General features: G+C 50.9%; 12 protein-coding genes across 12 annotated transcripts; 4 read left to right on the top strand and 8 right to left on the bottom strand.

Annotated features, from left to right (window-relative positions):
* Window positions 1–34: 34 nt before the first annotated feature.
* AUEXF2481DRAFT_61581 (uncharacterized protein) lies at window positions 35–2,105 on the bottom strand (the record flags this gene model as incomplete). Its single annotated transcript, XM_013492807.1, has 3 exons — window positions 35–177; window positions 232–1,657; window positions 1,770–2,105. 3 exons carry the CDS (start codon window positions 2,103–2,105, stop codon window positions 35–37), a joined length of 1,905 nt encoding a protein of 634 aa, XP_013348261.1.
* Window positions 2,106–2,359: 254 nt separating this feature from the next.
* AUEXF2481DRAFT_910 (uncharacterized protein) lies at window positions 2,360–3,027 on the top strand (the record flags this gene model as incomplete). The annotated part of the gene is made up of 3 exons (XM_013492376.1): window positions 2,360–2,548; window positions 2,609–2,791; window positions 2,842–3,027. 3 exons carry the CDS (start codon window positions 2,360–2,362, stop codon window positions 3,025–3,027), a joined length of 558 nt encoding a protein of 185 aa, XP_013347830.1.
* Window positions 3,028–3,121: 94 nt separating this feature from the next.
* Window positions 3,122–4,994, bottom strand: AUEXF2481DRAFT_25311 (uncharacterized protein; the record flags this gene model as incomplete). The annotated part of the gene is made up of 2 exons (XM_013492531.1): window positions 3,122–4,389; window positions 4,439–4,994. The coding sequence occupies 2 exons, from the start codon at window positions 4,992–4,994 to the stop codon at window positions 3,122–3,124; spliced, it is 1,824 nt and encodes a 607-aa protein (XP_013347985.1).
* Window positions 4,995–5,214: 220 nt separating this feature from the next.
* On the bottom strand, window positions 5,215–6,516 carry AUEXF2481DRAFT_35308 (uncharacterized protein). Its single transcript, XM_013492657.1, has 6 exons — window positions 6,460–6,516; window positions 6,291–6,305; window positions 6,048–6,093; window positions 5,983–5,992; window positions 5,590–5,928; window positions 5,215–5,534 (listed from the first exon to the last, which is right to left on the bottom strand). The coding sequence occupies exons 1-6, from the start codon at window positions 6,480–6,482 to the stop codon at window positions 5,305–5,307; spliced, it is 663 nt and encodes a 220-aa protein (XP_013348111.1). The 5' UTR covers window positions 6,483–6,516; the 3' UTR covers window positions 5,215–5,304.
* Window positions 6,517–8,590: 2,074 nt separating this feature from the next.
* Window positions 8,591–10,441, bottom strand: AUEXF2481DRAFT_25309 (uncharacterized protein; the record flags this gene model as incomplete). Its single annotated transcript, XM_013492530.1, has 1 exon — window positions 8,591–10,441. The coding sequence occupies one exon, from the start codon at window positions 10,439–10,441 to the stop codon at window positions 8,591–8,593; it is 1,851 nt and encodes a 616-aa protein (XP_013347984.1).
* Window positions 10,442–11,324: 883 nt separating this feature from the next.
* AUEXF2481DRAFT_906 (uncharacterized protein) lies at window positions 11,325–12,314 on the bottom strand (the record flags this gene model as incomplete). Its single annotated transcript, XM_013492375.1, has 4 exons — window positions 11,325–11,424; window positions 11,624–11,718; window positions 12,103–12,150; window positions 12,228–12,314. 4 exons carry the CDS (start codon window positions 12,312–12,314, stop codon window positions 11,325–11,327), a joined length of 330 nt encoding a protein of 109 aa, XP_013347829.1.
* A 541-nt stretch (window positions 12,315–12,855) lies between these two features.
* On the top strand, window positions 12,856–15,305 carry AUEXF2481DRAFT_175029 (uncharacterized protein). The gene is made up of 2 exons (XM_013492914.1): window positions 12,856–13,624; window positions 13,681–15,305. Exons 1-2 carry the CDS (start codon window positions 12,952–12,954, stop codon window positions 15,000–15,002), a joined length of 1,995 nt encoding a protein of 664 aa, XP_013348368.1. The 5' UTR covers window positions 12,856–12,951; the 3' UTR covers window positions 15,003–15,305.
* A 250-nt stretch (window positions 15,306–15,555) lies between these two features.
* AUEXF2481DRAFT_904 (glycosyltransferase family 31 protein) lies at window positions 15,556–17,040 on the bottom strand (the record flags this gene model as incomplete). The annotated part of the gene is made up of 2 exons (XM_013492374.1): window positions 15,556–15,954; window positions 16,009–17,040. 2 exons carry the CDS (start codon window positions 17,038–17,040, stop codon window positions 15,556–15,558), a joined length of 1,431 nt encoding a protein of 476 aa, XP_013347828.1.
* A 1,889-nt stretch (window positions 17,041–18,929) lies between these two features.
* On the top strand, window positions 18,930–21,244 carry AUEXF2481DRAFT_903 (uncharacterized protein; the record flags this gene model as incomplete). Its single annotated transcript, XM_013492373.1, has 4 exons — window positions 18,930–19,222; window positions 19,289–19,319; window positions 19,381–19,863; window positions 19,913–21,244. 4 exons carry the CDS (start codon window positions 18,930–18,932, stop codon window positions 21,242–21,244), a joined length of 2,139 nt encoding a protein of 712 aa, XP_013347827.1.
* A 777-nt stretch (window positions 21,245–22,021) lies between these two features.
* AUEXF2481DRAFT_35301 (uncharacterized protein) lies at window positions 22,022–23,111 on the bottom strand. Its single transcript, XM_013492656.1, has one exon. The coding sequence runs from the start codon at window positions 22,928–22,930 to the stop codon at window positions 22,457–22,459; it is 474 nt and encodes a 157-aa protein (XP_013348110.1). The 5' UTR covers window positions 22,931–23,111; the 3' UTR covers window positions 22,022–22,456.
* On the bottom strand, window positions 22,964–23,531 carry AUEXF2481DRAFT_35299 (uncharacterized protein). Its single transcript, XM_013492655.1, has 2 exons — window positions 23,155–23,531; window positions 22,964–23,093 (listed from the first exon to the last, which is right to left on the bottom strand). Exons 1-2 carry the CDS (start codon window positions 23,499–23,501, stop codon window positions 23,063–23,065), a joined length of 378 nt encoding a protein of 125 aa, XP_013348109.1. The 5' UTR covers window positions 23,502–23,531; the 3' UTR covers window positions 22,964–23,062.
* Window positions 23,532–25,132: 1,601 nt separating this feature from the next.
* AUEXF2481DRAFT_58933 (uncharacterized protein) lies at window positions 25,133–27,268 on the top strand (the record flags this gene model as incomplete). The annotated part of the gene is made up of 2 exons (XM_013492794.1): window positions 25,133–26,344; window positions 26,699–27,268. Coding segments are annotated over 2 exons (1,782 nt in total), but the record flags the coding sequence as incomplete, so codon positions are not given.
* Between the last annotated feature and the right edge of the window lie 591 nt (window positions 27,269–27,859).

The raw sequence follows: 27,859 nt of genomic DNA, 5'->3' as shown, positions 1-27,859 counted from the left end.
CCATTGCCAACTTCCCGAGAAAATGATTCATGCTTTAGTCATCATAGATTTTGACTTTTTCGGCATATTGAGTAATGTTACTGTGGATGGTTTCTTCAATCTCGTCGCCTTTGCCGCCGGCGATTCTGAGGATTAGGTCGTTGAGGGAGGCGCGGCCGAGGATGTCTACGTGGTCACCTGTTTTGTTGTGTTAGTGTCTTGTCTTTGGAGCAATGGTTACTGAGGACTTACCAGTGTTGGGACCACCGCGAGGTGAGAAGCGGTCAGGCTCGTGAGGCATCTCGTAGGTTGTGATTTTGATGCCGGAAGGATTGTACCTCCTCATTCTCCAGCCCTTGTTGCACATATATCCTGTACTGAGCAGGTTTACAGTACCATCACCTTCGCCCATGACCACACCACGGTCAGCAACGTGATCCACGTCAGGGTTTAAGAATGAGGCTGCCGTATCGATCATGACATCGTTCTTGCTTCCAGCTTCGTTATCCTCACGGTAGTAGTATGCGCGCTCGGTTTCCTTGCCAATGCCGTAGAAACAGTAGATCTTCATGTTCGGTGCTTTGGGAAGACGCGTTTCCAATGGGTTGGACCATTTACGGGGGATCTTCTGATTGGCCTCGACCTCTTTGCGAGTGTGCGCGATACCAAAGGAGTATGAGCTTAGTACAGCATCTGAGTACCAGTCCTCGGTGTTGTTGAATAGATAAGCGCGAGACTCCTCGACGGTCAAGTTCTTCTTGGGTAGCTGGGTCGAGTTCAGATGGCGGAAGCTCAAGAATTTGCCGTAGGTAACGTTCTGATCCGGACGGTCGTCAGGAGCACTGAACTCATCGCCCCAGATGGCGTCACCTCCGATGGGAAGCATACTGGAGATACCAGGCATGGCGCGGAACATCTCGGCTCTCTCAGTACGGCTCAAGAACTTGTCGAGACCGTAGACAGCAAACGCGTTGAGTTGTGCCGTATCCTTCATCTCACCAGACAGCACTGCAGGCAAGCCCTTTGGTGTACCGAGCATGCATCCGGAAATGTTGATCCATGAGTCAACGTGATCATCTACCCAGGTCTCGCCGCCATTGCCGTAGCCTTGGGTTTCGACCCAGTGGAAGAAGTAGTACAGGACCTGGGAGCCCATACTGTGACTGAGCAGGACGACCTTCTTGTCAGATATCTTGACCGCCGTCTCAATATGATGCTTCAAACGGGTAAAGTATTGATCGCGGACTTCATAATTCATGTAGCTCATTCTCCAATCGTATGCAGCGGTAAAAGCGTTGGTAGGGTCATAGCCGATTGTCGCAAGGTTCTCCAAAATCTTGTTCCAAATCCAGTATCCGGTGATGAAGAAGTCGGTCGCGTCGAAGCCTTGAGCAGCTCTGAGCTTGATACCAGGAGGGTCCAGGCCGGTGTCCTTGTCCAACATGATATGTCTCTTCCAACTAGCCTTGTCCAGCACGAGTGCGCGCATCATGCTCCAACTGCCCCATAACCTCTTTCTGAAATACTGTCGCGATGCTTCCTCGGTGCCCCAACTCTCGAGTCCTGTGGAAATTACGCCGGGTATCATGATGACGGGGTGTTTTGCTGTGATACCTTGCGATTGCGCATGCAGGCCAACGGAGAAGGAATCATATGCAATGGCGTCTCGTTCTTTTCTCTACACAGGCGCAAGATGTAAGCTACATGATCTCGATTGAATGACGAATCGCAGCAAGCGGAGAAACAAGAAGGAAGGTGTATGGGATTACACGCTCGCTGAAGAAACCCACCTGAAGGTCGTGAGCATCCTTGATAAATGCACTGGGTAGTACGTCTATGATTGAGTCGAGGTTCATGTCCTTCAAAGCCTGCATGTCAAAGACATCATTGCTAGAAGCAAAGAAGCCAGCGACAATAATGCCAAACAGACCTCCTAATCCAAAGACCCAAGCATTCCGTCTCTTTGCGCCCTTCTTCTTGTGCGAATCTGTGAGGGCCTGTAGTTTCTTCGCCGATACGACGCGGACTTCTTCGGATGTCGGGGTGCCTTCTCTCGAGTTCTCAGGTGTTAGGGAAGGAGTTTCTGCAGACGACGTGCCGAAGATGCGTCTCCGTAGGCCTGACATAGCGGAGTCAAGGCACTGTTCGTAATCAAAAGTCGGCCTTGGACTTGAAGGGCTGCAGGGATCAGCAAGAAACACACGATGCTCTTGCTGTTTCCCTCGTGCTTTCTTGTGAATCCAACTGCCACATTCGTCATTGGTCCGAGCGTCTTTCATGTGCCTGGCGCTGCACTTTCCCTGACCTAAAGAGCCTCAGTCAATAGATTGAATCTGGACAACATCTGGCGACCATTCCCCTCGACATTCTGGTATCAGAAATGACAACTTCAGTAGATGGGACTGGGAAGTCACCACTCCCAGATCTGCACTACATCCAATATGATCCAGACAAGGAAGCACAATATCTTACAGCGATCCGCGAGTTGATCTCAAAGGATCTTTCAGAACCCTACAGTATTTATGTCTACCGATACTTTCTCTATCAATGGGCAGATCTCTGTTATATGGTTAGTAAAAAGTCTCTTGTACTACTTGAAGCTCGGGACAAAATGCTGATATGTGACTAGACGGTCGATTCGTCTGGGGAACTCATAGGCGTTGTCGTTTGCAAATTGGAACCTCACAGAGATGGCCCAATGCGTGGATACATTGCTATGCTAGCAGTCAAGAAGGAACATAGAGGCAGAGGTATTGCCTCAAAATTGGTCCGAATGGCCATGGATGGAATGATAGCCAAAGACGCGGACGAGGTTGGCGTCACCCATTTTCCATTTACGATCTCAAGCACTGACTGTAACAGATCGCACTGGAGACTGAGATCGATAACATCCCATCTCTCAAACTCTACGAACGACTCGGCTTCCTGAGGACTAAGCGTCTGCATCGCTACTATCTGAACGGCAATAGTGCATATCGAATGATACTGTACCTGAAGGACGGGGTTGCCTCGAAGCAATCACAGATGCCTTACGACCCCTTGTATTGAACACACTATAGACGTTGGCGTTGGATTTGATTTGCATAAAGATACCCTTGCAGCGTGTGGGAAGATACAGGGCTTACATTACATAGTGTCTACCTCATGGAAACAGAAGCTCCTCGATAATCTCCTTTGCTTTTTCTGCTTCCACTGTACCCTCTTCTGCTCTTCTGACCATCTGACCGACGAACCACATAGTCTTGCCCTTTTGTCCCTTGTCTCGAACGGCGCTGACCATCTCAGGATTCTCGTCCATGATAGATTGGGCAAGCTCGACGTATTCATCTCTGCTAATTGGACGGAGACGAAGGTTTCCTTCGTCAATCCGAGCATCAACAGACATCCTGTCTCCGGCGTCCTCTTCGTAGAGCTGCTGCAGGATCTGCTTGCCAACACGAGCAGTGATTTGTTTCGACAGAAGGTTTGCCAGGAGAGATGCAAGCTCCTCCGTGGTGATAGTAAGGTCCGGCCACTCACGCCCATCTGAAGCGAGTAGACCACCGATCTCATGCAACACCCAGTTGGCAACTAGTTTGCCGATCTTGGCGTCCTGGGCTGGAAGCTGCTGCTGGACCAAGTCTATCGTCTCGGCACAGTACTCCAGTCTCTCGCCATCGTCCAAGGAAAACAGAGTCTTCGCGTCCTTCGTCGAGAGGCCGAAATCGTCAAGTGTCCTTGATATTGTCGACTCTGGCAATTCTGGCAGAGTCTCCCGAAGGTGATTGATGAGATCAATTGAGATCAAAACCGGAGGTAGGTCAGGATCCGGCATATATCGGTAGTCGACTTCTCCTTCTTTGCTTCTGAGACGAGTCGTCTCTGTGCTTCCGATCGTCCAACCCCTGGTCTCACCCTCGATCACGCCGCCAGCCTCGAGAACCTTTATTTGACGATCTCGCTCAGCGGTGACAGCATCTTCGACAGCCTTGAAGGAACTCAAATTCTTGATCTCAGTTCTTGTGCCCAGGCCAGTGACACCAGAGTACTCATTGTCGCCAGTAGATCCTCGTTGTCTGACACTGACATTGACATCGGCTCTTAGACCACCCATCTCCATACCAGCAACACATGAGTCGACTGATTTGAGCAGCGATTGGATTTTGCGAACAGTGGCAGCAGCGGTGGCTGGTGAATGGATCTGTGGTAGGGTGATGATTTCGATCAGAGGATGCGAGACACGATTGAAGTCCAGAAGGTAGGTCGAGGGAGGTTGTAGAGCTGTCTTGGCTGTATCTTGTTCCATCTGTATTTGCTTGATACCGATTGTAAGACTTGTGTTTTGTGCACTTCCTTTGGGCTCGGCGATGTCATTTGGGTCGATACCATCCTCCAGGGTCAAAATCAGGGATCCGTTTCGAGCGAATGGTTCTGCTCAAGTCAGTGGAACGTCGCATAGCTTAAGGTCAGCGCAACACACCATAGTATTGGGTGATTTGATAACCATTGGGCTGATCCTGGTAGAAGTAGTGCTTGCGATCGAAGCTACTACGAGGTTGTATGTCGCAATTCATGGCCAGAGCAGCACGCAAAGCTGGAATGAGCGTAGCCTTCTGGAACGCTGGCTGAGCTCCCGGTAGAGCAGCATCGAAACGAGCAACATGTTCATTTGGCTCTGCATTGACAGAGGTGCGAGCAGTCGAGAAGAGCTTGTGGGCGGTATTCAATTCGGCATGCACCTCGATACCGACTGTCAACTCCCACTTCTCCAGTAGTGGATTGAGTCGTTTGTTCCCATGCGCCGAGTTTGCAGCTGCTTTGGCAGACTTTTTGCGTTGCTTTGCCTCCTCTTTCAACTGCTTTCGTAGTGGTACAGCAGCGTCGGCGGCCTTTGCGACGTCAAGGCGATATGCGGACTTCGAGAAACATTGATAGCGGGGCTGCGCTCCTACAAATCGGCTCAGCCGTGGTCGGCAAGCATTGTATAAACAGGCCTGTCTGAGCGACAGGGCGACGGGGCGAGGTTGTAGCAGCATCAAGTCATGGTGGGACAATCAGGAGGTAAGAAATGCGGGCAGCTTTGCATTATAGCACATCACCGAAGGCAACAAATTCATTACTTGGGCAGTCTGAGCATCTCGCACAATCAGCGGTCTGGACGTTTTCGATTACATGTTTCAAGAGTTTACAGAATAGGGAAGAACATCACGAGTGGAGATAAAGTGGTCTTTCAGCATGTCTCATTGACGAATGGTATGGTAATTTTAGAAAGCCTCGACACGCCGGAATGCACCAAAGCCCATCAGTCCTTCGCGTTCAAGTCGAACAGGGTATCGGTAACTTCGCTTAAGCGGAGAAAGCGTCGGGGAAACGGCGCATGTTGTACTCGAGGGGACCCTTGTTACGGAGGAACTGGACGTAGGCACCATCGACACGGACGGCACCAGCCTGGCGCTTGGCGACGTACTCCTCACGGCGGAGGGGAGTGAAGCCCCAGTTCTTGGAGATGACGATCTTCTGGCGACCGGGGAACTTGTACTGAGAGCGGCGGAGGGCCTCAATGGCGTGGGCACGCGCTGAAGATTGTTGTTAGCGACTGTCTATGAGGAATAATTCTGCAGATCGACTTACAAGAGTCCTTGCAACGGAGGGACAGAAGAATCTGGCCAATGTTGACACGGGCGACGGTACCGTTGGGCTTACCCCAAGCACCACGCATACCAGTTTGCAGTCTATCGGCACCGGCACAAGACAACATCTTGTTGATACGGACGACGTGGTAAGGGTGGGCACGGACACGGAGATGGAAGGAGTCCTTGCCACCACCAGACTTGACCATGTACTTGTTGGCGCAAATACGGGCAGCCTCAAGAGCCTCGGAACTCAACTGCTCGTACTCGTTGGAAACGAGGTGGACACAGAGAGGGAACTCATCGACACCAGCGCGCTTGCGGCCAAGATCGAAGATTCCTTTTTAAGGTCAGTATTGACATCCACGGTTCGGGCAGACAGAGCAGGACGCACTGATCTTAGGCTTTGAAATTCGTCAGTACATGGTATACAAGTTATGATGATAGAGTGAAACATACGTCGGGGACACCGCGGTTGAAGCGCGACTTAGGGTAGGGCTTGTTCCTGATGGCGAGAAGTAATTAGTGCATGTCCGTTTGTTGGTAGTGACCAGCAAGAGTCGCGCGATGTAGGTGGTGATTGTGGTGGCGAAGTTGTGCGAATCTGATGTATTTCAAGGTATGCGTGTGCAATATTTCGAGATGTGTTTTCGGTAGAGGTTCCAAAGCGTAAAACGAATCGAATGAACGGGGTATTCTTACTTGCAGTAGCGGTAGCTATGATGCTGTTAGCAAAGAGTCGTCGTGATGGAGTATCGACCTGGTATGGGCTCCCTCGACCGTCGAAATTCGCGATATTGTCCAAATCTTCAAAACGCGCATTTCGAGGCCAGGAGAGTCGATCCGACAGTCTGAGCAGTTCTGTACTCACCAACGAGCGGGACGGCGAGCCATTTTTGCGGTATTTGTGGTGTCGCTGGGTGTACGGAGAGGAAGGAGAACGGCGCGACTTCCTTGAATTCTCACCTCTGTGGGAGTGTCGGGGCTCGGCAAAAAAGGGTCCAAGCGTCGATTATCAATCCGACGACGCCATCCCCAAATCTGACCAATGACGCGCTTTATCAGCAATCCAGTGATGACTGCAACGCTCTTTGTTCCTTCGACGACCTCGTGATGCTGCTTTGAAATCAACTTGCCTCTCGATGTCGCCTCAAATGGGACACCGCTCTCACTGGTGTCTTCACTGCTTCCGTAATCACTCTGCAACCAGTCACAGCATTCTCAAGGCAACAACACTCTCGGTCTGATTGCCACCTAGAGTGGCCATAGTGGTATTTGTTTTCTCTGGGAAATATAGTATTGTAGGTATAGTGTTATGAAATTTGCTGTCCTCTAAACTGTTGTATTCGGTCTTCAGGCCAGTAAATGCGTTCTAGCAGACATCTTGTACACAGCGAGTGCTTCCAGCATAGTCCATTATTCTGAAGCAAGTGAAGGCAGTGAAGCTGCCTCGAACTGGATGTGATAACATGGCCTGTGTCCTCTTACTACTTATCGGTGTGCAGTCACTATCTGAGGTATGAATATCCCACCTGCACCTCCAAGCTGTCCTTTCCTCATCTCATCCAAACATGGCACAAACACACGCGCCTTGTTTGCATCATGTAAGAACGGGATGAGCGCACTCATCTCGACCTCTTCTCTCTCCCCTCCGCTACCGAAGGCTTGGAGGAGAAGGAGGGTGCTTAACGAGGTTCGACAGAACCTTCGCGCACCATACATTCTCGCCAGGCGCCGGACACAAAGTTCATGCCTGCGCGTGCAATGGAGCAAAAGTCAGAAGACCTGCGCTTTGTTGATGAACTGTGCGCGCACACAAAGGGCAACCTGAGTGCGCGCTACAGAGTTCGGTGCAAGACTAAGTCTGCGCTGAAAGGTACTGTCGTTCGAAGCGCAAGCTTTGTCGATGCAGCACAGGGGTCTGTCGTCCAAGATTTCGGTCTTGTAGATGCTGCCCTAATCCCAAAGCCGGCTCGTCTCGAAGTCAGTCGTGAAAGTGGCAACACCTACGACTTCCTCGTAAGGACCAGTTTATCGAGATCATGAACCTTCAGAAGAAGTGACATGTCTCTTATCTGCCATCCAGCTTTCACAAGCTGGAGGAGCAGAGATCCAACACCATCTGAGAACCTCTCCCCGGCAGAAGCCAAAGATTTGAACTTCCAGAATGCGAGGATATGGAAGACAGATCGTTAGCTGCTCACAGTAGATGCTGTTCTTCCAATTGGGCACCAGTTCATCTGGTGCCAAAGACCCGACCACTTCGCCGCAAAACCAGGCGAAGTGATCGGGTCTTGATTCATGTTATTGCGCTAACTGCACCAAGCCGCAAAGGTAGACCAAAAGTCTGGTAACGAATTGTTGCGCAATTCGTCTACTGTGCAGTTGATATACGTTAGAAATGACATTCGAAAGATGAGTTTTTGACAGGGTGACCCTGCTCAAGCAGTCGACCCCCTTTTTCTCGAGCGACAGAAGTCGTTTCGAGACCAAAACACATCCTAAGGTCGATGGGGACTTTCCGATGGTCCCTCATCGTCCTTGAGAAATCACCGATGATTCTTGTTCGTAAGAGCGGAACAAGGGGAGGTGGTTTCTCCAGCGCGAGATTTGCTCCTTAGCAAATACTCGAAGGGAACCAGCATTCTCGATCAACATTTTTTTCCTTGTTTGAAATATCATGTTAAGAGCAAGAGGTGTATGATTGTCATGCTAAGCTAACTCTATGTACCCGATTCTGTTCGTAGAGCGAACCGATTCCATATGTCGTAGCTCTTGTCGTTTAGGCTTGATGGGACGAACCAAAAGATGAATGTCCATGTCAAACCGGATACTACTCTCCTTGAATTGTGCATGATCCTTCATTTTCCACTTCATCCTCAATGCTATACTGACCATAAGACTGTAAGCTCCTCGCCGACGCAAAACGTAGTTCAAGAAAGACTCTCGACTGTCCAAGTCCCACCTCATGCTCTTCGAAAGAAACGCTTAAGACACAGGCTCTACTCTGCGCCGTTGCGACGAAGGTACTCCAAGTACGAAGGTGGACTCTGGGCGCCATCGACAGGTGTAAGGGTGTCGCGGTCAGGTTCAGAGGCGTTGGCATTACCGCCATGTATAGCCTGAGCAGACTCGGCGATCAAAGCCTCGACGCTTTGCGCGATGGATAAGCTTGGGATAGCTACGCTGGGCGAAGCAACATGTACACCGGGTGGAAGAGGCAAACCTCTTTCCAGAGCGTCCTTTGTCGAAGGTTGTAGACCAGACTCTGCCGTATTGATTGTGTAGGTTGAAAGAGCGTGATGAGAGTTGCGGGCCGGGATGTTGTACTGCTGGCAATCCTGCTGTTCTTGAGCCGATGGCGTAACCGGGTAGGCACTGGCATCTGGAGGAGGAGGCCCGTAATAGGAGATATTGCTTGACTCGAGAGGCCACGAAAGCGTTCCGTTCCGTTCAAAGTTGAAATTGGGCGTGGCCTTGGTGTTCACATGCGCAAACGGATGAACTCGGTTGTTGTCGATGACGTGCTCCGCCTGCTGAGGAGACACGGCTCTTTTCTGTAGGGAGACACCGTAGCCACGATCAAACGTAGCAAGACGACTCTGCAGTTCGCGGCGTGCTTGTGAGCAAGAGATGTGGTTGAAATGCTTTCGCTTGCATCTTCTGCAGGTAGGCCAAGTGCATGGCTTGTTCAGATAGCGACCACAATCTCTACAGAATCTTGTGTTCTTCTTGAGTCTGATAGCCTTTGACTCGGTGTCAGGACCGGACTCGTGGCCAGGGCTGGGAGCGGAGGAGCGTCTGAGAGGAAGAGTCGAAGAGGCCATTTGGTTGTTGATGTCAATCATGCGTTGCTCACGCTGTTTGATCTCTTCGTCCACGGTTGTCTGAGATTGCTTTGCGTCTTCTTCTTCCAGACGTCTCTCCAGTCGAGCTTCAGCCATTGCACAAGAAACTTCGGGGTGATGCTTGAAAGAACATTTTTCGCAAGCCAGCCACTTGCAAGGCGATCTGTGAAAGCTGCCGCATTCACGACAAAGAGGACAGGTCCTGTTGGCGGGGCTGCTTTTCCTCTTCTGTGGAGACTGGGGAGTACATATGAGCAATGTTGTAGGCGTGCGCAAGGTCGAGAAAGACTTCTGCAAGTGATCCGCCTTCTGGTTGTCTATGTCCAGCGAAGATGGTGGCATGTGCACCTTTTTGTGGGCGTGCAAGACTGGTGATGGTGAAATCGTCTTACAGAACTTCGGTTCAGAGGAGTGCGAATACTCTGGCGGTGCATACCGCATGATACGATCTCTCAATCGCTCCATAGCTTCAAGACATGGCACGTTGCGATGGTGGTTTGTGTCGCAACGACTGCAACGGGGGATGAAGCAGGGAGTACTGTGGTAATTACCACAATCCAGACAGAGTCTGTCACTACGACTGCCCTTGGAAATGCGTGGCTTCTTGGCCGAAGGTTGGCGGCTTCCATGTGTGTCGGCGGCTCGCTTTCTGTTCTGTGTAAGTCTCTGAATCTCTAGTTCCTTGTCTCTGTGGGCTCGATCAAGAGCCTCAAGACCTTCAAGGAGCTCCTCCCGCGTATAAGGTGCGTCAATCTTCCTCTTGCTTCTTCCGTTGGGGTCTGAACCATGGACGATGAGGTTATAGCCGTCTTCGGAGTCGTATCTCTGGCGGCGGTCGATATGTGGCGATCTGAACTCAAACTCATCATAGTCAAGAGGTTCGCGTCTGTAACGGTCGAAGTCATCGTCTCTGTAACCACGAATTATACGACGAGGGGGAGCGCGATTGGCGGCGGGGTCGTCGTCTGTGACGAAGCGTACCCGCTTGGAGCTTGAGTGATTCATGTTGAGTCGTGATTTTTAGGATTGAGAAATTGCGCCGCGCTGTGCGTCGACGAAGTGGCCGGTTTTCACAGAAGGTCGTCGAGATCAGGCTCGCGGTGAAAGTCGGCAAGCCCCAAAAGTGACGACGGACAGGTGCGAACTCTCCTGCATCAGGTGGGCCTGGCAACCCTTATGATATTGAGTGCCACTTAGTTTCCCTGAATCACTGCAAAGTGACGAGACGCCAGAGCAGACCTGTCATGGAGAACACCTTTGGAAACACAGATCATCAACAAACACTAGGTCGTACCTTCCTGACCGTGCTCCTGAATCTTCGACTTCTGCTCAAATCGTCGCATGCCGAGTGATTGCATCAACATGGCAACGCTCTCGGTATATACGCTTTACTAGAGCCACGTTCGTTGTGTGCAATTTCTAGAGGAGTTATGACTGTCCACTTGTGTCTTTGATGCTATAAGTCGTCGTCATCGTGTCTGATGAGGGGACATGTAACAAACGGCGTCCAGAGGCTGTTCAAGCGTTTCCAGTATCAGCAATCTTTGAAATCCAGCAATCAGGTGTGGGCATGTAAGCCTGCCCAATCATTTTCCAAGTTATGGTTGAGCATTGAATATGGTATGAGCCTGGTTGACTGTGCAAACATGTCGTAAGCAGACACGACAAAGAACCAAGATGCAAACGTTCACTTACCATGTAAGCATATATTCTCCCCTTTACCCATATATGCAACACGAGAGTCGAGTACATATCGACACAAAAACCGCAGAAAGCATGAATCACAAAGAAAGCACGAATGAGAAACGGGGTGTATGAAGAGAAACTTTTGTTGGGTATCAAATTGACATTCCTCTATCACTTTTCCATCGAGACATGCTCTCTACGCTTATGCGACGGAGGCAGTAAGGATGTCGGAGTCACCGGCATCGATGATGGCCATGGTGGAGCAACGGAAGAGCTTACCGGCGGCGGTACCGAGCTCAATGCTGTGAGGAAAAAGCTGTTAGCCAGTGTTCTGCTCTCCAAAGCCCTGATTGGAAGGTATGTCTGATTGTTCTGCCTCGCATCTTCAACTGAAGACGAGATTGGTTCAACAGTTGGCGAGCCAGCTTGATGTTGAATCGACTAGCAGAACGACCAGACACACCCCCAGGCTTTTTCTCAGAGCGAATGTTTTTGACTTACTTGTTGCCGTTGAAGTGGTGGACAGCGGTCTTGCCGAGCATGGCGTAGTACTCGAGCTCACTCTTGCGGAGAGGAGGAGTGTTACCAGCGATGATCTGCGCAGAAGCAATTAGTCTAGCTCTGAATTGGATCTGTGCCGAGTCGCAAGTCTTTGAAAAAGAGTCTGATCCAAGTACAATGTCTTTATGCCGTCTCCAAGGAAGGAAAAGACATTTCGTCGCGGACTTAGTAAATCGTGCAATCGGAAGAACGTCCTCCATACAGAGATGATTGCGGAAGGCCTCCTGATCGACTCCGAGATTTTCTGTAGTGCGACGAAAGGACATTATACTCGGATCATGGCCTCTTCTATTCCGTCACTTGTCCAAGTCGTCAAGTTTGCTTCGTCGTCTTGTCGGACTATGCGTGTAGAAGAACTTGGACGAGCGACGAATAGATTCTCGGTGCTGAGCGCTCGGTCGAGGGACGAGTTGACATACGATAAGCTTGGCCTTGCCGGAGCGGATGACCTTGAGGGTCGACTTGTACTTCAAAGGAGGTCAGTAGAGCTCTTCGGAGGAGATTGCGAGAATTGGTATAACAAGTCTCGTCGAAGGGGACTTACGCCGAGGGTAACCTTACCCGACTTCATAACAAGCGCAAGGCGCGAGTTGATGGAGTCAGAGGTCTTGGTCTTCTTGTTAGGGGCCATCGCTGCGTCGGTTTTTGATGATTGTCGTGTGGTTGGAAAATACGGCGCTCCGGTCCTTGTTGTATAGATCGCTGGGTGGGGAGAGAAAAGCGCAGGATGGACTGTCGTGCGAATTTTCGTGAGTGCCAAGATAGCCGTGCGTCGCTTCGAGACACTAGAGCGCGTTCGGGTGCAGGTTCGCCGATCAGGACCCTAGCCCCCTCGAACGTTTGGATTGTTGTTGGAATGCGATGGCACGCATGATCCGCCAACACATGGCAATTGTTGGTTTCTTGTTGCTATACGGAACAGTCAAGCATCTCATTGGAAATACTCGTATCAGTGATAGAGTGGCTCTCGATGTTGCACCATGTCGCAGGAAGCGGTGGACGAGGCAAGGCGGTGTCGGTCGCTCATCAAATAAACATGGTAGCGGAAACTCCACCACGACCCTGTTTAATCTCATTACGCTCTGTCGCTTTGACAGCTGTTGGCCTTTTTGTTGTGTCTTGCCTGTTCTGTTGTTCAAACGTCCTTTGACCTCTCACACATCATCCATCCCACCCAGCGCCCCACCAAACAAGTCTGTACCTGTACCTGTGATACTCTGGAATCTAGGCTCAAGTAAGCTCGGCGCTCAGCTTACTTAGTCCTCACCATGTCGACGCCCTCCAAGCAGCCCCCTTCTGCTGCTGCTGCTGCTACTTCTACCCAGCCTGGGGCTCCTCCTCGTCGTCCTTCGATGAATCCCCCCAAGACTACACCTTCACGCAGCCCTTCTCGTTCGACAGTGACAACGACCCCTAGTTCTAGTGCAACCCCTTCTCGCGCTAAGTCCGTCCGTACGCCAGTCGGTGGAGCCCCGCCATCCGCCCGCGCTGCTGTCAAGAAGCCTGCAACTTCCACATCGACCTCGCAGACTACCAAATCTGCCATGGCCGACGCAAAGGCAGAGGCTGCGGCCGCTATTGACGATCTCCGCGAACGCCTGCAAAAGGCTGAATTGGCTGCAGAGGAGGCACAAAGACAAAATGCTGTCATGCAAGCTCGTCTTGACGATGCAAACAAGGAGCACAGCAGTACAGAAGACTCGATGCACGAGCAAACAGAACGACTGGAAGAGCTGGAGAATGAGAAGAAGGAGAGCATTCGTCAGCGCAGGGAGTTCGAGGCCATCTACGAAGCCGAGCGCGCGCAATCCATGAAGGAAAAGGAAGAGTTGCAAGTTCGCGAAGAGGAACTTCGTGACACGATCCAGAGACTGAAGGAGACGATGGCTCAGAAAGAGATGCGCGGTGAAGACGAGAGGCGGCAAAGTATTTCCAGAGCTTGTATGTTGTCACATCCCCCTGACCCCTCGATGCCACTGTACCAACTCACCTCACAGCGAGCTATCGGACCAATGCCTCGCCGAACCAAGAAGGCGGCCAATTCGCGCCTCCGTCCTCTCTCCAGCGCAGCGACTCCTCTCGCAGTTCCTCCCGTCTGGTGCTACAGAAAGATAAGATTATCGAATCACTACGTCTGGAATTGGCCGAGTCACAAATTAAACTAGTCGAGATGGAAAACATGGGAGGTGGTCGCATGCAAGAGTTGGAAAAGACTCTCATGGAGACGAGAGTGGCCAATGCCAGGTTGATGGAGGACAACGAGAGTTTCCAGCTTCTCCTGAGCGAAAAAACGCTGAATGGAGACTTTTCTCACAGTGGCTTGTTGCGTCCTCCTTCAATCAGGAGTACTAGCTCTCGTCCTTCTTCACCCTCGGCAATGGCTGGAGCCGCGACTCTCGCAGACGAGTTGGAGAACGCAAGCGACGACGGTACAGCCGACAACAGACGTCTGCAAGCCGATCTGAACTCTATGAGAGACCAGAACAAGGCCTTGACTCTGTACATCAACAACATCATTTCTCGCTTACTGCAGCACAAGGAGTTTGAGAACATCCTCGACAAGACACCCAACCTCATGTCTGGAGCGGACGACTCAAAAGCCCTGCCCAAGCCTCCACCACCAGAGAAGGACGAACAGCCCTCGCTACTCAAGCGTGCCACATCAGTCGTCCGCGGCGGCCGTCCAAAGCCCATTGAAACTCACTCAGAGCCTCAGCCCACACTGAACGAAGACCCGAACACCGCTCCTCGCATACCCCTCACCCGTACCCAATCCAACCGCATGTCTCTCGGCGGCGCCCCAGCCTCCCACCGCCGCTCAGGCTCAGAATTTGGAAACCCAGCAACACTAGTCAATAACATGTACCGCGGCCCATCCCCCGGCTCCGGCCCTACAAGCCCCAGTCTTGTTCCTCCTCGTGGCTCTTCTCTCTTTAGCCCCGTGCTGCCCGTCGCTCCCGCAGCAGCAGCCCGTGTTCCCTCCAGCGGCTCAATGCCCCCACCAGAAGATAGACGACAAAGCATGCCTCCACCAGCCCTTCCCGGCAACGCACCCCGAGACTCGGCTCGCAACAGTGTATACAGTGAATCAGGCCTCCCTGACAACATGAGCACAGTCAGTCCACCCCGCAGCACAGCCTCAAGCTCCGAAAAGCCTACAGGTGCAATCATGCGTGGAGCTGGCATGCGACCCCTGCGTCTCGTTCAAGAAGCCAAAGAGGAGGAAGATGCAGCTAGGAAAGCAAAGAGATCGAGCTGGATGGGTTGGTTTGGCGCCAATAACCGCAGTGTGAGCAGTGAAGCTGTTCCTAAGGAATGATACGAGTACGATGTCTGATGCTTTGGGTTTCACACATGAGGCGTCCTGCTTTTGGTTGTTGAATTGTTTGACGTACGACCCCTGGATGATGGTTGTTTTTGGTGTAGGTTGGGAGGGTGGTTTCGCCTTTTTTGCCCGCTCCCTTTGGATCATTTCCCCCTGTCTCATATACCCCCTTCAAATTGTTGGCGGACAAGCCATTTCATGTCACTATTTCCTCTGCGTAGTGAAGAAGTTATGTATTTGCAAGATGCTGTATGAAAAAATGTCGTGTCTATGTAGTTTCTGCTTTTTGTATGATGAACAATATGGTCATGTACTTCGTCAATCCTCGTTACTCTTCCTCCAATGAAGATATAGACAGAATGAGTGTGCGCCAACGCAGTCGAAGCCCCTTGCGCCCAAACTGCCACCCAGTAAGGAGAGTCCGACCCTCAAAAATCCTAGAAGAAGCCATTTTCCCAGCACTTGGTACATGGTCCTTGACCTGGTGTTGAAGATGTTGTGTAAGATAACAAGAGGAGAGAAGAAAAGCGACCAAGCACAGGTATGCTTAGTTGTCCCAGTTGATTTTGCAGTCGGCTAGGTCGTCCCGCATTCCTTGGATGCGGTCTTGTAGCCATCCGCTTGACCATGTCTTGTCGTACCTCTCGTCAGTCTCTCCTAGCCTGACGTCTTTGCCCAATTTGCAGACACCGTCTTCGTGCATCCATTGCAGGCAATCATTCCATGCGCGACAAGCTTCAGCGCACCCATCGAAACTCTGTACTGAATTCTTCTCGACTTCGGAGAGCCTTTCCCAAGCTTCCTTAGATTTGTCGCTGGAGCCCTTGTCAGGCAACTTGAATTCTCTGTCCTTGGAGATGTTGTTCCAGCTGGTACGGTTTACAGAGACGTGGCGAGCAACAAAGCCATCATAGACATCGCGGTAAAGATAAGGCTTCGACCATCCCTGTCTTTATATTAGTACAAAGGTTCAGCTCACCGCGATTTTGGATAGACTCACGTTCTCCTTCACCCACTTGTTCTGGAAACGCCACATACCGTCCACCTGCGAAGGGGTGACGTGGTGCCAGGTAATTGCAGGAGTACACCAGTGTCTTTCTGTCCAGTCCAGTGTATCAACCGTCTCTCCCTGAAGACGAGGCCAGGAAGGTGTCAGATCAACGTCAACTTCGGCCAGTGCACGAGCGACAACTTCGTCTCCACAGCAAGACAAGCTTGTCGATAGCTCCCATCGGTCGTCGTATGCCTTGACACCCATCTTTTTCCTGCGAGCCTCAATCTTCTTTGCCGCACCGCGCGATATGATGAAGCCTGAACCACCATGTGCGAAAGTAGTACCACCCACGACATTCTGCGCACCGAGGTACAGAGGCTTCTTTGAATCCAATCGTCCAAGAAACTGCAGAAGATTGACCCAGCTCATACTAGTGTCAGCTTCGATGTACACGAACCAGTCGACATCCGGGGAGGCCAAGCGATATGATTCATGGATCATGGGCAGGAACTTCCACTTGTCGAGACTCCAACCCTTGCTACCCTTCAGCTTTGCGACATTCTGACCCTCGCGATGATACTTTTGCAGTTTCCGGTACTGTTCGAAGTCTTCGTGATCGTTCTTGTACTTGTCACTGACAGTCTCCAAAGCATCATGGATCTGATAGTCGGAGTATGTCTGAGGTAGGTCCGAAAAGATGAGATAGTGCTGAGTGCATCTGAAAAGAGTGATAAGGTGGGTTGGCAGTTTCTCGTAGATTTCTGATGCACCAGTCTTGAGCACAATCATGACACGGTCAGAGCCCGGAGCATTGAGGCAGTTGACATCCTGTGGTACCACCACGGTGTGGTTGGAGATCAATTCAATCTCAGCTGTTGGAGACGATGCAGCGACAGTCGTAGTTGTGGGTGTGCCTTGAACCAACGTGGTAGGTGTGGATGGAAGCCAGATGTCGCGGAATAGATAAAGCGAACACAGCAGAGCAAAGATGATGGCCAGTTTGGAAGCATTGAAGACTCCCGCGGATGATGAAGCCATACCGTCGGGTACTGAATCGCTGACAGGCTTGGTATATCTTGGCTTGCAACAGAGCTCTGTCACAATCTCTCAAACCACTAGAGAAATGATCGAGAACGAGCAATCAACATGAGAAAGCAAGTAATCGAGCTGTGGGAAAAGAGAAACAGGAGAGTGTTTATGGAGCTGACGAATCTCTTCTGACAGACAGCAGCTACGACCCTCTTCCCACGCATCGTGTTCGTCGTTGATCGTGCATCCCACCCTCAACATACGCCATGTCAGCGTCTTCCCGTTGACTTCTTTCGGGTTACGAGAAGGCTAATCCCAATTTTGGGTGCTTCGACAATTGACGCATCCGCATGTTTCAGAATTCCAGGCTTTTCATTGGACAGACGTCAGCCTTAGGTGGGAACTTGTTCTCAGCTCCCGAACCTTAGCGCACACGACAAGGGGTTGTCAACCCGTCAGCATTTTTGTCGGCAACACGAGCTGACTGACAGACTCCTTAACGTCCTCCAGCGGTTCAGCTTAGATATACGGCTGAACATCGTTGTTGTGTTCTAACATGTGGGAATCTGATATCTATGAAAGTGGACAGACCGCTCTAAGGGACCTGTGGTGAGTGTAAGTAACTCACGGCAACTCCGAACATGTGAAGTTTCGATCATCAGGTACAAGGAACATGGAGGGTGTACGATCCGAGCACGGTAGATCAAGCAGTATGCAAGGAAATATTGATTCCCAAACTGATCTTCTCATAGTGCATGGTTCGCCAGATCTGTATAAATGTGTCAAGCGATGCTGACTGCTTCTCGGCTCGTCTTTTCTTTATATGTGCTAAGGTCGTGCCATCGTACTCCCCACAGACAGAGCAACGGCTACAAAGAGTCGTCCTAACATCTACTCTCCGTGTCAAATCTCTTAGGCTTCGGGCTGATGATCTAACTTCCGTTTGCCATATTATCGCAAGATATCTGAGAGGCAGAAGCAAGCACTGAGAGGTGAATTATTGTCCTAGTCCAAGGCACCGTCCTGAAGCCAACCAACTCATGAAGGTTGAATGATGCTCTTGACCTTGATGTACTCTTATGTCTCCTATGCTGTCTTCTTAAGATCACGTCCGAGTTTGTTCAACTGGTTAGATGTTGAAGTATATCATTTCACAAGTCGCAAGGTCACCTGTGCAGGTGGATTATTGACGTGTTTTGTGGCTGATGAAGTCATCTCAGTTGGCCGGGCAGACCTCAGTGTGAAGCAGATTCAACCATGATCAGGAACAGATGAGAACCGGATATCTGCTTGCTGAGATTATTGGGTAGATATCCAGAAGGTGAGATATTGCTTGTGGGAAGTTTCGATCTTGGTCAATATTGACATGTTGTATATCTGCACCGCGCGTATCCCAAACCTTCTGTCAGCCTCGCTTCTCGAGTTCTGCCGTCCGTGGCGCAGTACACAAGGAGATCAACAATTTGATTGTACACGCGAGCTTCTTCGCTCTTACGCGCAAGGTGCCACCGATCATTCGCATCTGGCATATCTTATTCGACTTGCCCTATCCGAGACGCATTCTCGTAAACAACATCCGCGACAGATTCCCCTAAATCGCGTACGACCAGACACTCCCGCCCGCAACGAATATCCCCACATTGTCAGCACACTATCAACAAAAGAGTTGAAGACCAACCGCAAACGAGCAAAAACGCTGTACAGATCACGACCTGCGAGTGTCTCCCTGGTGGATACACATAGAAAAAGAAGGATCTAAAAGGAAGCCACAAATCGACGCTACAAGGCAGACATTACCTACAAATCATTAAGCGCTTAATGCTTCGTGAGCAGCGATAGAGATAAGTCGTTCTAGCATCGCCATATCCAACTTGTGGCCCATCGGGCTCCTACCCACGATGGACTCAGCTGGCCATATTATCTTCACGGCCAACAACTTGTATGCTCGTGCTAACACCACCAATGGAACAAGCACCGAGAGCAATCAAAACCACGCCTCTAGACCTCCGGTGTACAAGGCAATCGGTATTATCCTGGCCGTGTGCTCAGGGGTCTTCATTGGAATTTCATTCGTTTTAAAAAAGCATGGACTGCTCAAAGCGAACGAGAAGTATAATGAGGCGGCTGGTGAAGGCTATGGGTACTTGAAAAATGGATGGTGGTGGACCGGAATGATCTTGATGATTCTTGGGTGAGATATTGTCTACCCAACTTGTCCCATACAATCCTGAGACCCCAGGAACTAACATCAGGACAGGGAACTATGCAATTTCTGCGCCTATGCGTTTGTAAGATCACTCCTCTTCTTGGTATAAATCAATGAGAACTGCTAAATTAACTTCTCCATAGGTTGATGCTATCCTGGTCACTCCTTTTGGAGCTCTCAGCGTCGTGATCACCACAATACTATCCGCAATCTTCCTCAAAGAGCGCCTCAGCTTTGTTGGGAAAGTGGGTTGCTTTCAGTGTGTAATAGGTGCTGTCATAATCGCCTTAAATGCTCCCGAACAATCTTCTGCTGCCAACATTCAACAAATGCAACATTTCGTCATCGCTCCTGGCTTCTTAACATATGCCGGAGTTATCATCCTTGGCTGCGTCTTCACTGCCTTATGGGCCGGACCCCGGTATGGTAACAAGAGTATGTTCGTCTATCTCACCATTTGCAGTCTCACAGGTGGGTTGAGTGTTGTTGCGACTCAAGGTCTTGGTGCTGCAATTGTTGCCGCTATTGGCAAGACTACCCCCGTTAATCAGTTCAAGCAATGGTTTCTTTGGGTTCTACTCGTCTTTGTCGTTTGTACGTTGTTGACCGAGATCATATATCTGAACGTAAGCGAGGCATCGAAATTTGGTAATCTTCAAAGCTAATTCTCTTCAGAAAGCACTCAACATTTACAACGCAGCTCTCGTCACACCAACATACTACGTTTACTTTACATCCGCAACCATCGTCACATCTGCAATCTTGTTTAGGGGCTTTGGTGGTAGCACAGTTGGTATTGTGAGTGTGATTATGGGCTTTCTTGTAATCTGCTCTGGTGTTGTATTACTTCAGCTCGCCAAGTCTTCAAAGGATGTACCTGACACAGCCTTGTTCAAGGGCGATCTCGACCAAGTCCGTACCATCGCCGAACAAGAGGAGCCAGAGAGCGAGCCACGCGCCGACACTATTCGTGGCGGTGCCGCCATCGTTCGTGCGCTCAGCAGGAAGCGTACCATGAAGCAGCTCAATGAAGCTCGCAATATTGCTAGCGAACATATGGATCCAATCGGAGAGGACGACACAGTATACTTCGATGGCTTGCGTCGCCGCAAGACTGTATCTGCACCTGGCGAGGGTCGACCCATCCAGCAAACCAAGACATCACATCCGCCTCTCGGATTAACACACTTCCCAGGTGACCATCACACTGATAGCGACAGTGACGATGATGTGCATCCTGGATTCCTGCCACGCTTCCGCCGAAGCAAGAAGAAGACGCGCCACCCGTCTGGAGAACACTCTCTAATGGACATGAAACCGCCACTCACCCTCAAATCACAATCGACCTTCTCGACAATGCCTGATGATGAACCTGAACGTGAGCATGTCTATGGGCTACCAGCAGGTCTCAGATCACCCAATCTCGACACCGACACTTCCTACAAAGGCGGCGGCGCAATCCACTGGACGACTAGTATCGACGAGCGAGAACGAGAACGCGCCATGAGCCAAGGAAGCTCTCTCATGCCACCGAAACCACCACCACACGCACGACCAGACTCGAGCGGAAAACGCACCTTCAGTTTCCAAAACGTCTTTCACCGCAACAAACACGGCGACGAAGATGCTGATGACGGAAGCATCCGACCTCTCTCCCGTGGCGCCCTGAGTTTCGCAAGTCGTAAGAGCAGCACTTCTCACCACCGTCCCGCTAGCCGTAACAATGCCAGCGAGGAAGAAAGACTAGGTCTGGTTGCCGGCGACGCAGCATCACCCTCTGCCAGCAAGAGCAAGCAACCGAAATACGAAGGTCTCCCCATCTACGAAGCTGAAGATGACGACTGGCTCGTCACTGGCGGTAGAAGCGAGAGTCCTGAGGATGTCATGGGCGATCTCGGTCGAGTGCGTATGGACAGAAGCCGCAGTCGCAGTGACGAGAGCAACTACGAACGTTATGATGATGACGATTTGGGTTACCTGAAGCCCAAGAGACCTAGTGGGCTCTAGAAGGATGATTTCCATCCTTATTTCGATTGCTTATGGCGACGTTTCTCTTGGACATGGCATGGAAGAACGTTGCAGCATTTCTTCACTATGGATCGTTGTTCCCTTTTTTTCAAACCCTGATCTGTGTTTGGATAACTGTAGACACCCAACTTTGCTAGTCTGCGCCCATCCATTTCTTCCTCTCGATTCCCAGACTGCTCACTCGCAGGAACTATCACTTTCCTTCTCCTCATTAGTAGTGGTCTTGCCGTGGTCGACAGTATCAAGTCTGGCCTCAGCAGATTCTACTCAACAGCTGTCAGCTTGTGCATCAAGACGGTTTGGTATGTGCTTACCTTCGAAAGTAGGTCTGTTGCCAGAATATGAGTCGACCTCATCGGCGTTGCCTCCCATGGAAGGATTCCAGGCCATATATCCCTCCTTTTCCAATTCAGCCATTTTCTCCTCATCAGCCTCGGCGACACGAGCAATGTGATGAGCCTCTCTGACCAGAGTGTCATATGCAGTGCGCTGTTCAGGCGTGTCAACGAGACCGAACCATTCGCGACCCTTCTCCACCGTCTCGACAGCCTTGCGCGCATGCCAGAGATAGTTCTCTTGTCCGCAGGCAAGTACGATGTGAGTGCGGCCGCTGATATAAACGTGAGATGAGAAAAGCGACAAGCGAATGGAAGAAGTTCTAACGTCAACGACACTCCCAGTCGCTTGAGCTTCCTATACAGAGAAGTGAATATCCTGTTTAACTATGGGTGTCTAGCGAATGTGATCGGAAAGTAATCGAGATCGACAACATCGAGTGTTCATTAACAACACTTCGTTCTGCATTTCATATCTGGAGACATATCTCTGGATTCACCTCAGAAGTAACACTCCCTGATACTTGATCTCTCAAGATCGTCACATTCTCAAGCCCACTTCACTCGACTCTAAAAAGACTGGGTCCGATCTCGACCTTCACGACAAACCTCAAATACCCTCAAATACACCACAACAACCAACCCCACAGCAAGCACGCCTGTAGAAACACAACAACTGCAAAGAAGAGAGGCTTCAACTTCCTGAACTGCTCATGTCTGGCATTTTCCACAGAAGCAGCTTTGGTAGCATACCAGTAAACCGCCTGCAAGAGCCACACATTCGATATGAGACCTCCGAGCATTTTTGACCAGATAACCTTGGACGGAATAGTGGTGAAGATGACTTGCTTGGTGGTCAAGGCCTCATCAAAACCCCATCTTGACCACATGGCGTGGTTCCATGTGTTTTTCGTGAACATGGGACGAGGGCAAGGAGCATGGGGAACATTGGAGCACTTTTCATGAGCTTTTGGGTCCTTTGAGGTAGCGAGGTTTGCTCGGTTGTTTGTGTGGCTGGTGGAGGTAGCTCATTAGTTGGCTGAGTGTTGGAAGGGCCGCTAAGGTCTTGCATCTCGAAGCTCGAGGGAAGAGAAGAGGGTAGCGAATATCTTGACGTTCCGGATCTTCTTTCTTCAGCGGCTGCGGCGACAGGGCTGGCTTCAGCGTTGTAGTTGGGGGTCGAGAAGTGGTTTGGGGCTGCATAGTAATTTGGCGGGGGCAGCTGCTCGTTCAGCTTGAACTGGTTTGTCAAGTCGGTGCTGCAGTCGGAGGGCCTGCTCCAGACGCGTCTGCTGGCTTCGGGCGCAGTGCTCATGTTGTAGGTCACCATGGTGGCGGCCGGGAAAGGCTATGAGTGTGGAATGTTTTTGGCGAAGTGTTGAAACTTGAGTAGTTCTTAGAAGACGCAATTTCGATGAACAGAGAAGCAAATATATGGATGTTCGAAATTATTGATTCTTACTCACGACTGTCTGGTCGGTACTGGTCTGTGACTGGACTTCTGATGAGTCGAATATTTGCGGTAGGCTGGGATCACACTCGACTCATACGTACCACGTGTTCGAGTCAAAATTTTGCAGACGTTGTCGGCAGGGAGTCTCTAAACAAAGAAGAAGACATTTGGCGTCGAGGTGGAAAGAGCGAGTTCTCATGGAGCGCTTTATGCCTGAGGCTGTGAGACAGAGCCCGATCGTACCTTCTTCGACGTACTCTCCTAGCGACTGCTCCGACATAGATGTAGGTGCTTTTCCAAGAGGTTGCAAGAACATACTAGGTATCTCTAGCCTGGTAATGAGATCCCTGCTGAGTCCGATGAGCGACTCGCGGAGACCGATCTCACCACTCTCATAGGATACTCCGGAAGTAGCGATTCTCTCAAGGACGAATGATGATGCTGGCATGCTTAGGCTTTAGTACATCGAGGGTCACAACTACTAAGTGAGCAGAAGAGCTGTATATACTGCAAGTCGTCAAAAACGAATGATACTTGGATTAAGGAATTCTGTCGGGTCAATATACGTTGATTTCCTCTTCTCAAACCAACTGCTGTGAATTGCTAAGCCTAGTGACTACTGTGGTTGTCACGTCACATGTGGATGGATATGATCCTTCTGATGGAGTTTTGACGATAGATAGATGAGTTGACTGGTTGATCGAGTGTCTTTGATCGATTGCTCGAGGCTGAAGACATTGACGATATGCCAATCATGAGTGGTGCCAGATGGTGTTGCACTTTGGCTTCCGATCTCGAGTAGGTGGTGTCCGCCAGGTAGCAGTCGGATGGTCTGATGGCGAAGGTCATTTACGCGCTCGAGGCGATGAGTCGCGCTCTAATCGCGCCAGGTGCATGGACGTTTTCTCAAGACCCTGACCCGCATGTCATCGCCGGGCTTTGTTTACTGTGTTTGCTTTTTAGGCCAGCTTGTGTCTGAAGCCATACATGGACTCGACAAGTCAGAGTCAAGTCAAGAAACGCACTCCATTCCGACCAGTCAACAATTTGTCCTCCAAGTATACACTGCGCCCAGATTTCGACAGTCATAGCATCATCGGCGACACAAGCTCTCTTTTCGACAGCACCGATGGCAGCTTAGAATTCGACATCAACTACGTTTCATCAACAACAACAAACAACACAATGGCGCGCGAACGCCGTCCATCGGCAGAGCGTCCTGCTCAGTCTGCTCTACCTCCTCAGACTCGTCCTATTCAGACCGGCACAACACAGCAGACACTGCCCTCCCAAGCAGCAGCCCCACCTCCCAACACAGCCGCCTCCAAACTCTCGACGCAGCCAGAGTTCGGCAAGGCCAGTCCTCTGCGTAACCCGCTGAGAGATCCGTACGCAAACGTCTTCAATTCCAACCAACGCCGCCCAGAGCACCACCGCTCCATTCCTCAGCCAGCCTTCCGCCAACCCTCAGGCCCTGTCGACGGAGCTCAAGCTAGAAACTTCTATCTCCCTGGTCAGCGACCTCAGCCACCACCCCAGTCTCGTCCTGCACAACTTGGCAATCCTCTTTACGGTAATGCCGCAAACTCGACCGCCATTCGTGTCCCCTCCAACCCCAAGCCGAGAGACATTCCTCCAGCACCTAGGCCTGTCTTCTCTGCTTCAGTCGGTCCTAGCAATGCATACAGACCCTACAACCCTGTATCTGCACCTGCTCCTAGGCCGAGACCGATCGACTTGACCAACGACGATGACGACGCCTTCGATCCTGATGCCGCCCTAAGAGAAGATGGGTTTGGCGCTGCTGATCCCCATGCCTACGTCGACCCAAGCCAGACAAGCCACAACATCAAAGCCCTTCTTGAAGGTGCTTTTGACGATGATGGCGAAAAGCCTAAGATGCGCCTGCGCAAGAGAGTCGCCAAGAAGCCACAGCAAAAGATGAAGGAGGAGAAGAAAATCTCTTCGCTCGAGGAGAAGCTTAGAAAGCTCGACATGGACGCTGTCAAGGATGAGCCCAAAGAGGAGGACAACGATAACAAGGAGGACGATGAGGAGGATGAAGAGGACGGCACTGTCGAAGGTCTGTCCATCAAGCTTCTCCCTCACCAGGTTGAAGGTGTCTCGTGGATGATCGACAAGGAGATCGGAGAGCGCAAGAAGAACGGCGTCCTACCCAAAGGCGGTATCCTAGCTGATGACATGGGTCTCGGAAAGACTGTGCAATCTGTCAGCTTGATTCTCCTGAATCCTCGTCCAGAGCTCGATGCAAAGCCACCGCCGGAGAACCCCAAACGCAAGATGCCTGGTAAGGAGGTTGGTAAAGGCACGCTCGTTGTAGCTCCTCTTGCTCTCATTCGCCAATGGGAAAGCGAGATCAAGACCAAGGTCGACAAGGCACACGCACTACGTGTACTGGTTCACCACGGCCCATCTAGAACCAAGTTCGCTACAGAGCTGAAGAAGTACGATGTGGTCATCACAACCTATCAGATTCTCGCTTCAGAATTCGCCGGGACCTCCGATCACCCCGATGGTGCAAAGGTCGGCTGCTACGGCATTCACTGGTACCGTGTCATCCTCGATGAGGCACACTCAATCAAGAATCGTAACGCAAAGTCAACACAAGCCACTTACGGTTTAAGGAGTTGGTACAGATGGTGTTTGACCGGCACACCTATGCAAAACAACCTCGACGAGTTGCAGAGTTTGATCTGTTTCTTGCAGATCAAGCCATACAACAATCTTGCTACTTGGAAGGAGCAAATCACAATCCCGATGAAGAACGGAAAGGGCAATTATGCCATCAAACGCATTCAGTACTTCCTCAAGGGCTTCATGAAACGCCGAACCAAGGATATCTTGAAAGAGGACGGCGCTCTCAGCTTCGGTGGCAAGTCGAAGGATGGGGAGAAGAAGAGCGCTGGCATGAAAATCGTTGAGCGCAAGGTCGAGACTATCATCTGCGAGCTTGATCCGAAAGAACGTGACTTCTATGACCAGCTGCAGGAGAGAGCACAGAAGCGTCTGGATGACATGATGGGAGGTGAGAAGACCGATTACATTGGAGCTCTCGTCTTGCTCTTACGACTGCGTCAAGCCTGTAATCATCCGAAGCTTGTCTCTGGATCTATGGGCAAAGACAAGGACGCTCTATCTACAGGACAACCCGCCCCTAGCCAGACGCCGCGAAAGATCTCAGCTGCCGGCAGTCAAGACAATGACATCGATGCCCTTGCCGACATGTTTGGTGGCATAAGTGTCCAGACTAAGGATTGCGATATCTGCAGTGTCAGACTTCTTCCAGCAGAAGTCAAAGCAGGCGCTGTTCGTTGCAATGAATGTGAGGACATCGCCAAGGCCACACCGAAGAAACTCGGCAAGAAGTTGAAGAAGGAGAAAAAGCATAAACTCAAGGCTGAGCGTAAGACCGCACCTGTTGCTGCTCCCAGAAGAAACCGCAAGATCATTGTCGACAGTGATGACGAGGACGACGAGGGAGAGGGTGAGTGGCTCGTTGACGCGTCTCAACAACACACGCCTCTTGGAAGAGCTGGTGGCACTGATGATGAGGACGCAGAAGGAGGTGGTGAGACTTTGGGCTCAATCGACTCTGGTTCCGATGATGGCAGCTCTCAATCCGAGTCCGATGCTGAATCTGAGGAGGGTGAAGGTGATATCTCCTATTCCGGGCCCACCGGCGTAGAAGCTGCCTCGACCAAGATCCGCCGCTTGCTACGAATCTTGCATGCCGAAACTCCCGAACACAAAACCATCGTCTTTTCGCAGTTCACCAGCATGCTCGATCTGATCGAACCACATTTGCAGAAGTCCGCAATCCGCTATGTTCGCTATGATGGTGGTATGCGTAATGACGCTCGCGAGGCATCTCTCAAGTCTCTTCGCGATGACACCAAGACTCGCGTACTGCTTTGCTCTCTCAAATGTGGTTCTCTGGGTCTCAACTTGACAGCCGCCTCGCGCGTAGTCTTGATCGAACCTTTCTGGAATCCATTCGTTGAGGAGCAAGCCATCGATCGTGTCCATCGTCTGAACCAAACCGTCGACGTGCGTGTGTTCAAGCTTACAGTTGGCAACACAGTCGAAGAACGTATCATAGAGCTTCAAGAGAAGAAGCGCGAGCTGGCCAAGGCAGCTATCGAAGGCGGCAAGGCTGTGGCCAAGCTTACCATGAAGGACATCATGAGTCTGTTTGGTCACAACCCAGGTGCACTCGGCGGCCGCGAGAGCATCGGGAGCACCGATGACAATAAGCCCTGGAACAGAAACACCAAGGTGCTGGCCCCCGAGCCCACAAGATCTGGTGCTTCTTCCTCCGCTGCCAGACGTTCAGGCTCTGGCGCTTTACGATCTTCACCAAGGGAATCTCCCCCAGCTCCAGCACGTACAGACCGCCGTGGGGGTTATGAGAAGGATGCTCGAAGAATCAGGAATGAGGATCCTGTCTATGGTCGTCGTTGATTGCCGTGCATTCGACCACACTTTTTCGTATTTCTCTTTCAATTTTTTAGGCGTACTTGGGTTTCGGCTTCGGATGGACATGAATGGCTTTGGGCCCAACGATGATGAAACTTCTCTTCTCTGCCCTCCTTGATTAGCTACAAACAAGACACGGTTGTATATGCCTGCTCGAACTACTTTAGTCATGTCTTCCTCAGTCATAGGTAGTAATCTCGTGATCGAGGTGAACAGTATTGGTATGACGTAGGCTAGATACAGATCACAGACGACGCGAGGCAAGCGCGTCTTGTCTGATCTGATCCTTTCACGATTCGTACTTCCGTC

Source organism: Aureobasidium subglaciale, assembly GCF_000721755.1.
Source record: "Aureobasidium subglaciale EXF-2481 unplaced genomic scaffold scaffold_1, whole genome shotgun sequence".
Classification (NCBI taxonomy): domain Eukaryota; kingdom Fungi; phylum Ascomycota; class Dothideomycetes; order Dothideales; family Saccotheciaceae; genus Aureobasidium; species Aureobasidium subglaciale.
The sequence above is the reverse complement of the archived record's forward strand: the minus strand, read 5'-3'. Positions and strand labels throughout refer to the sequence as shown.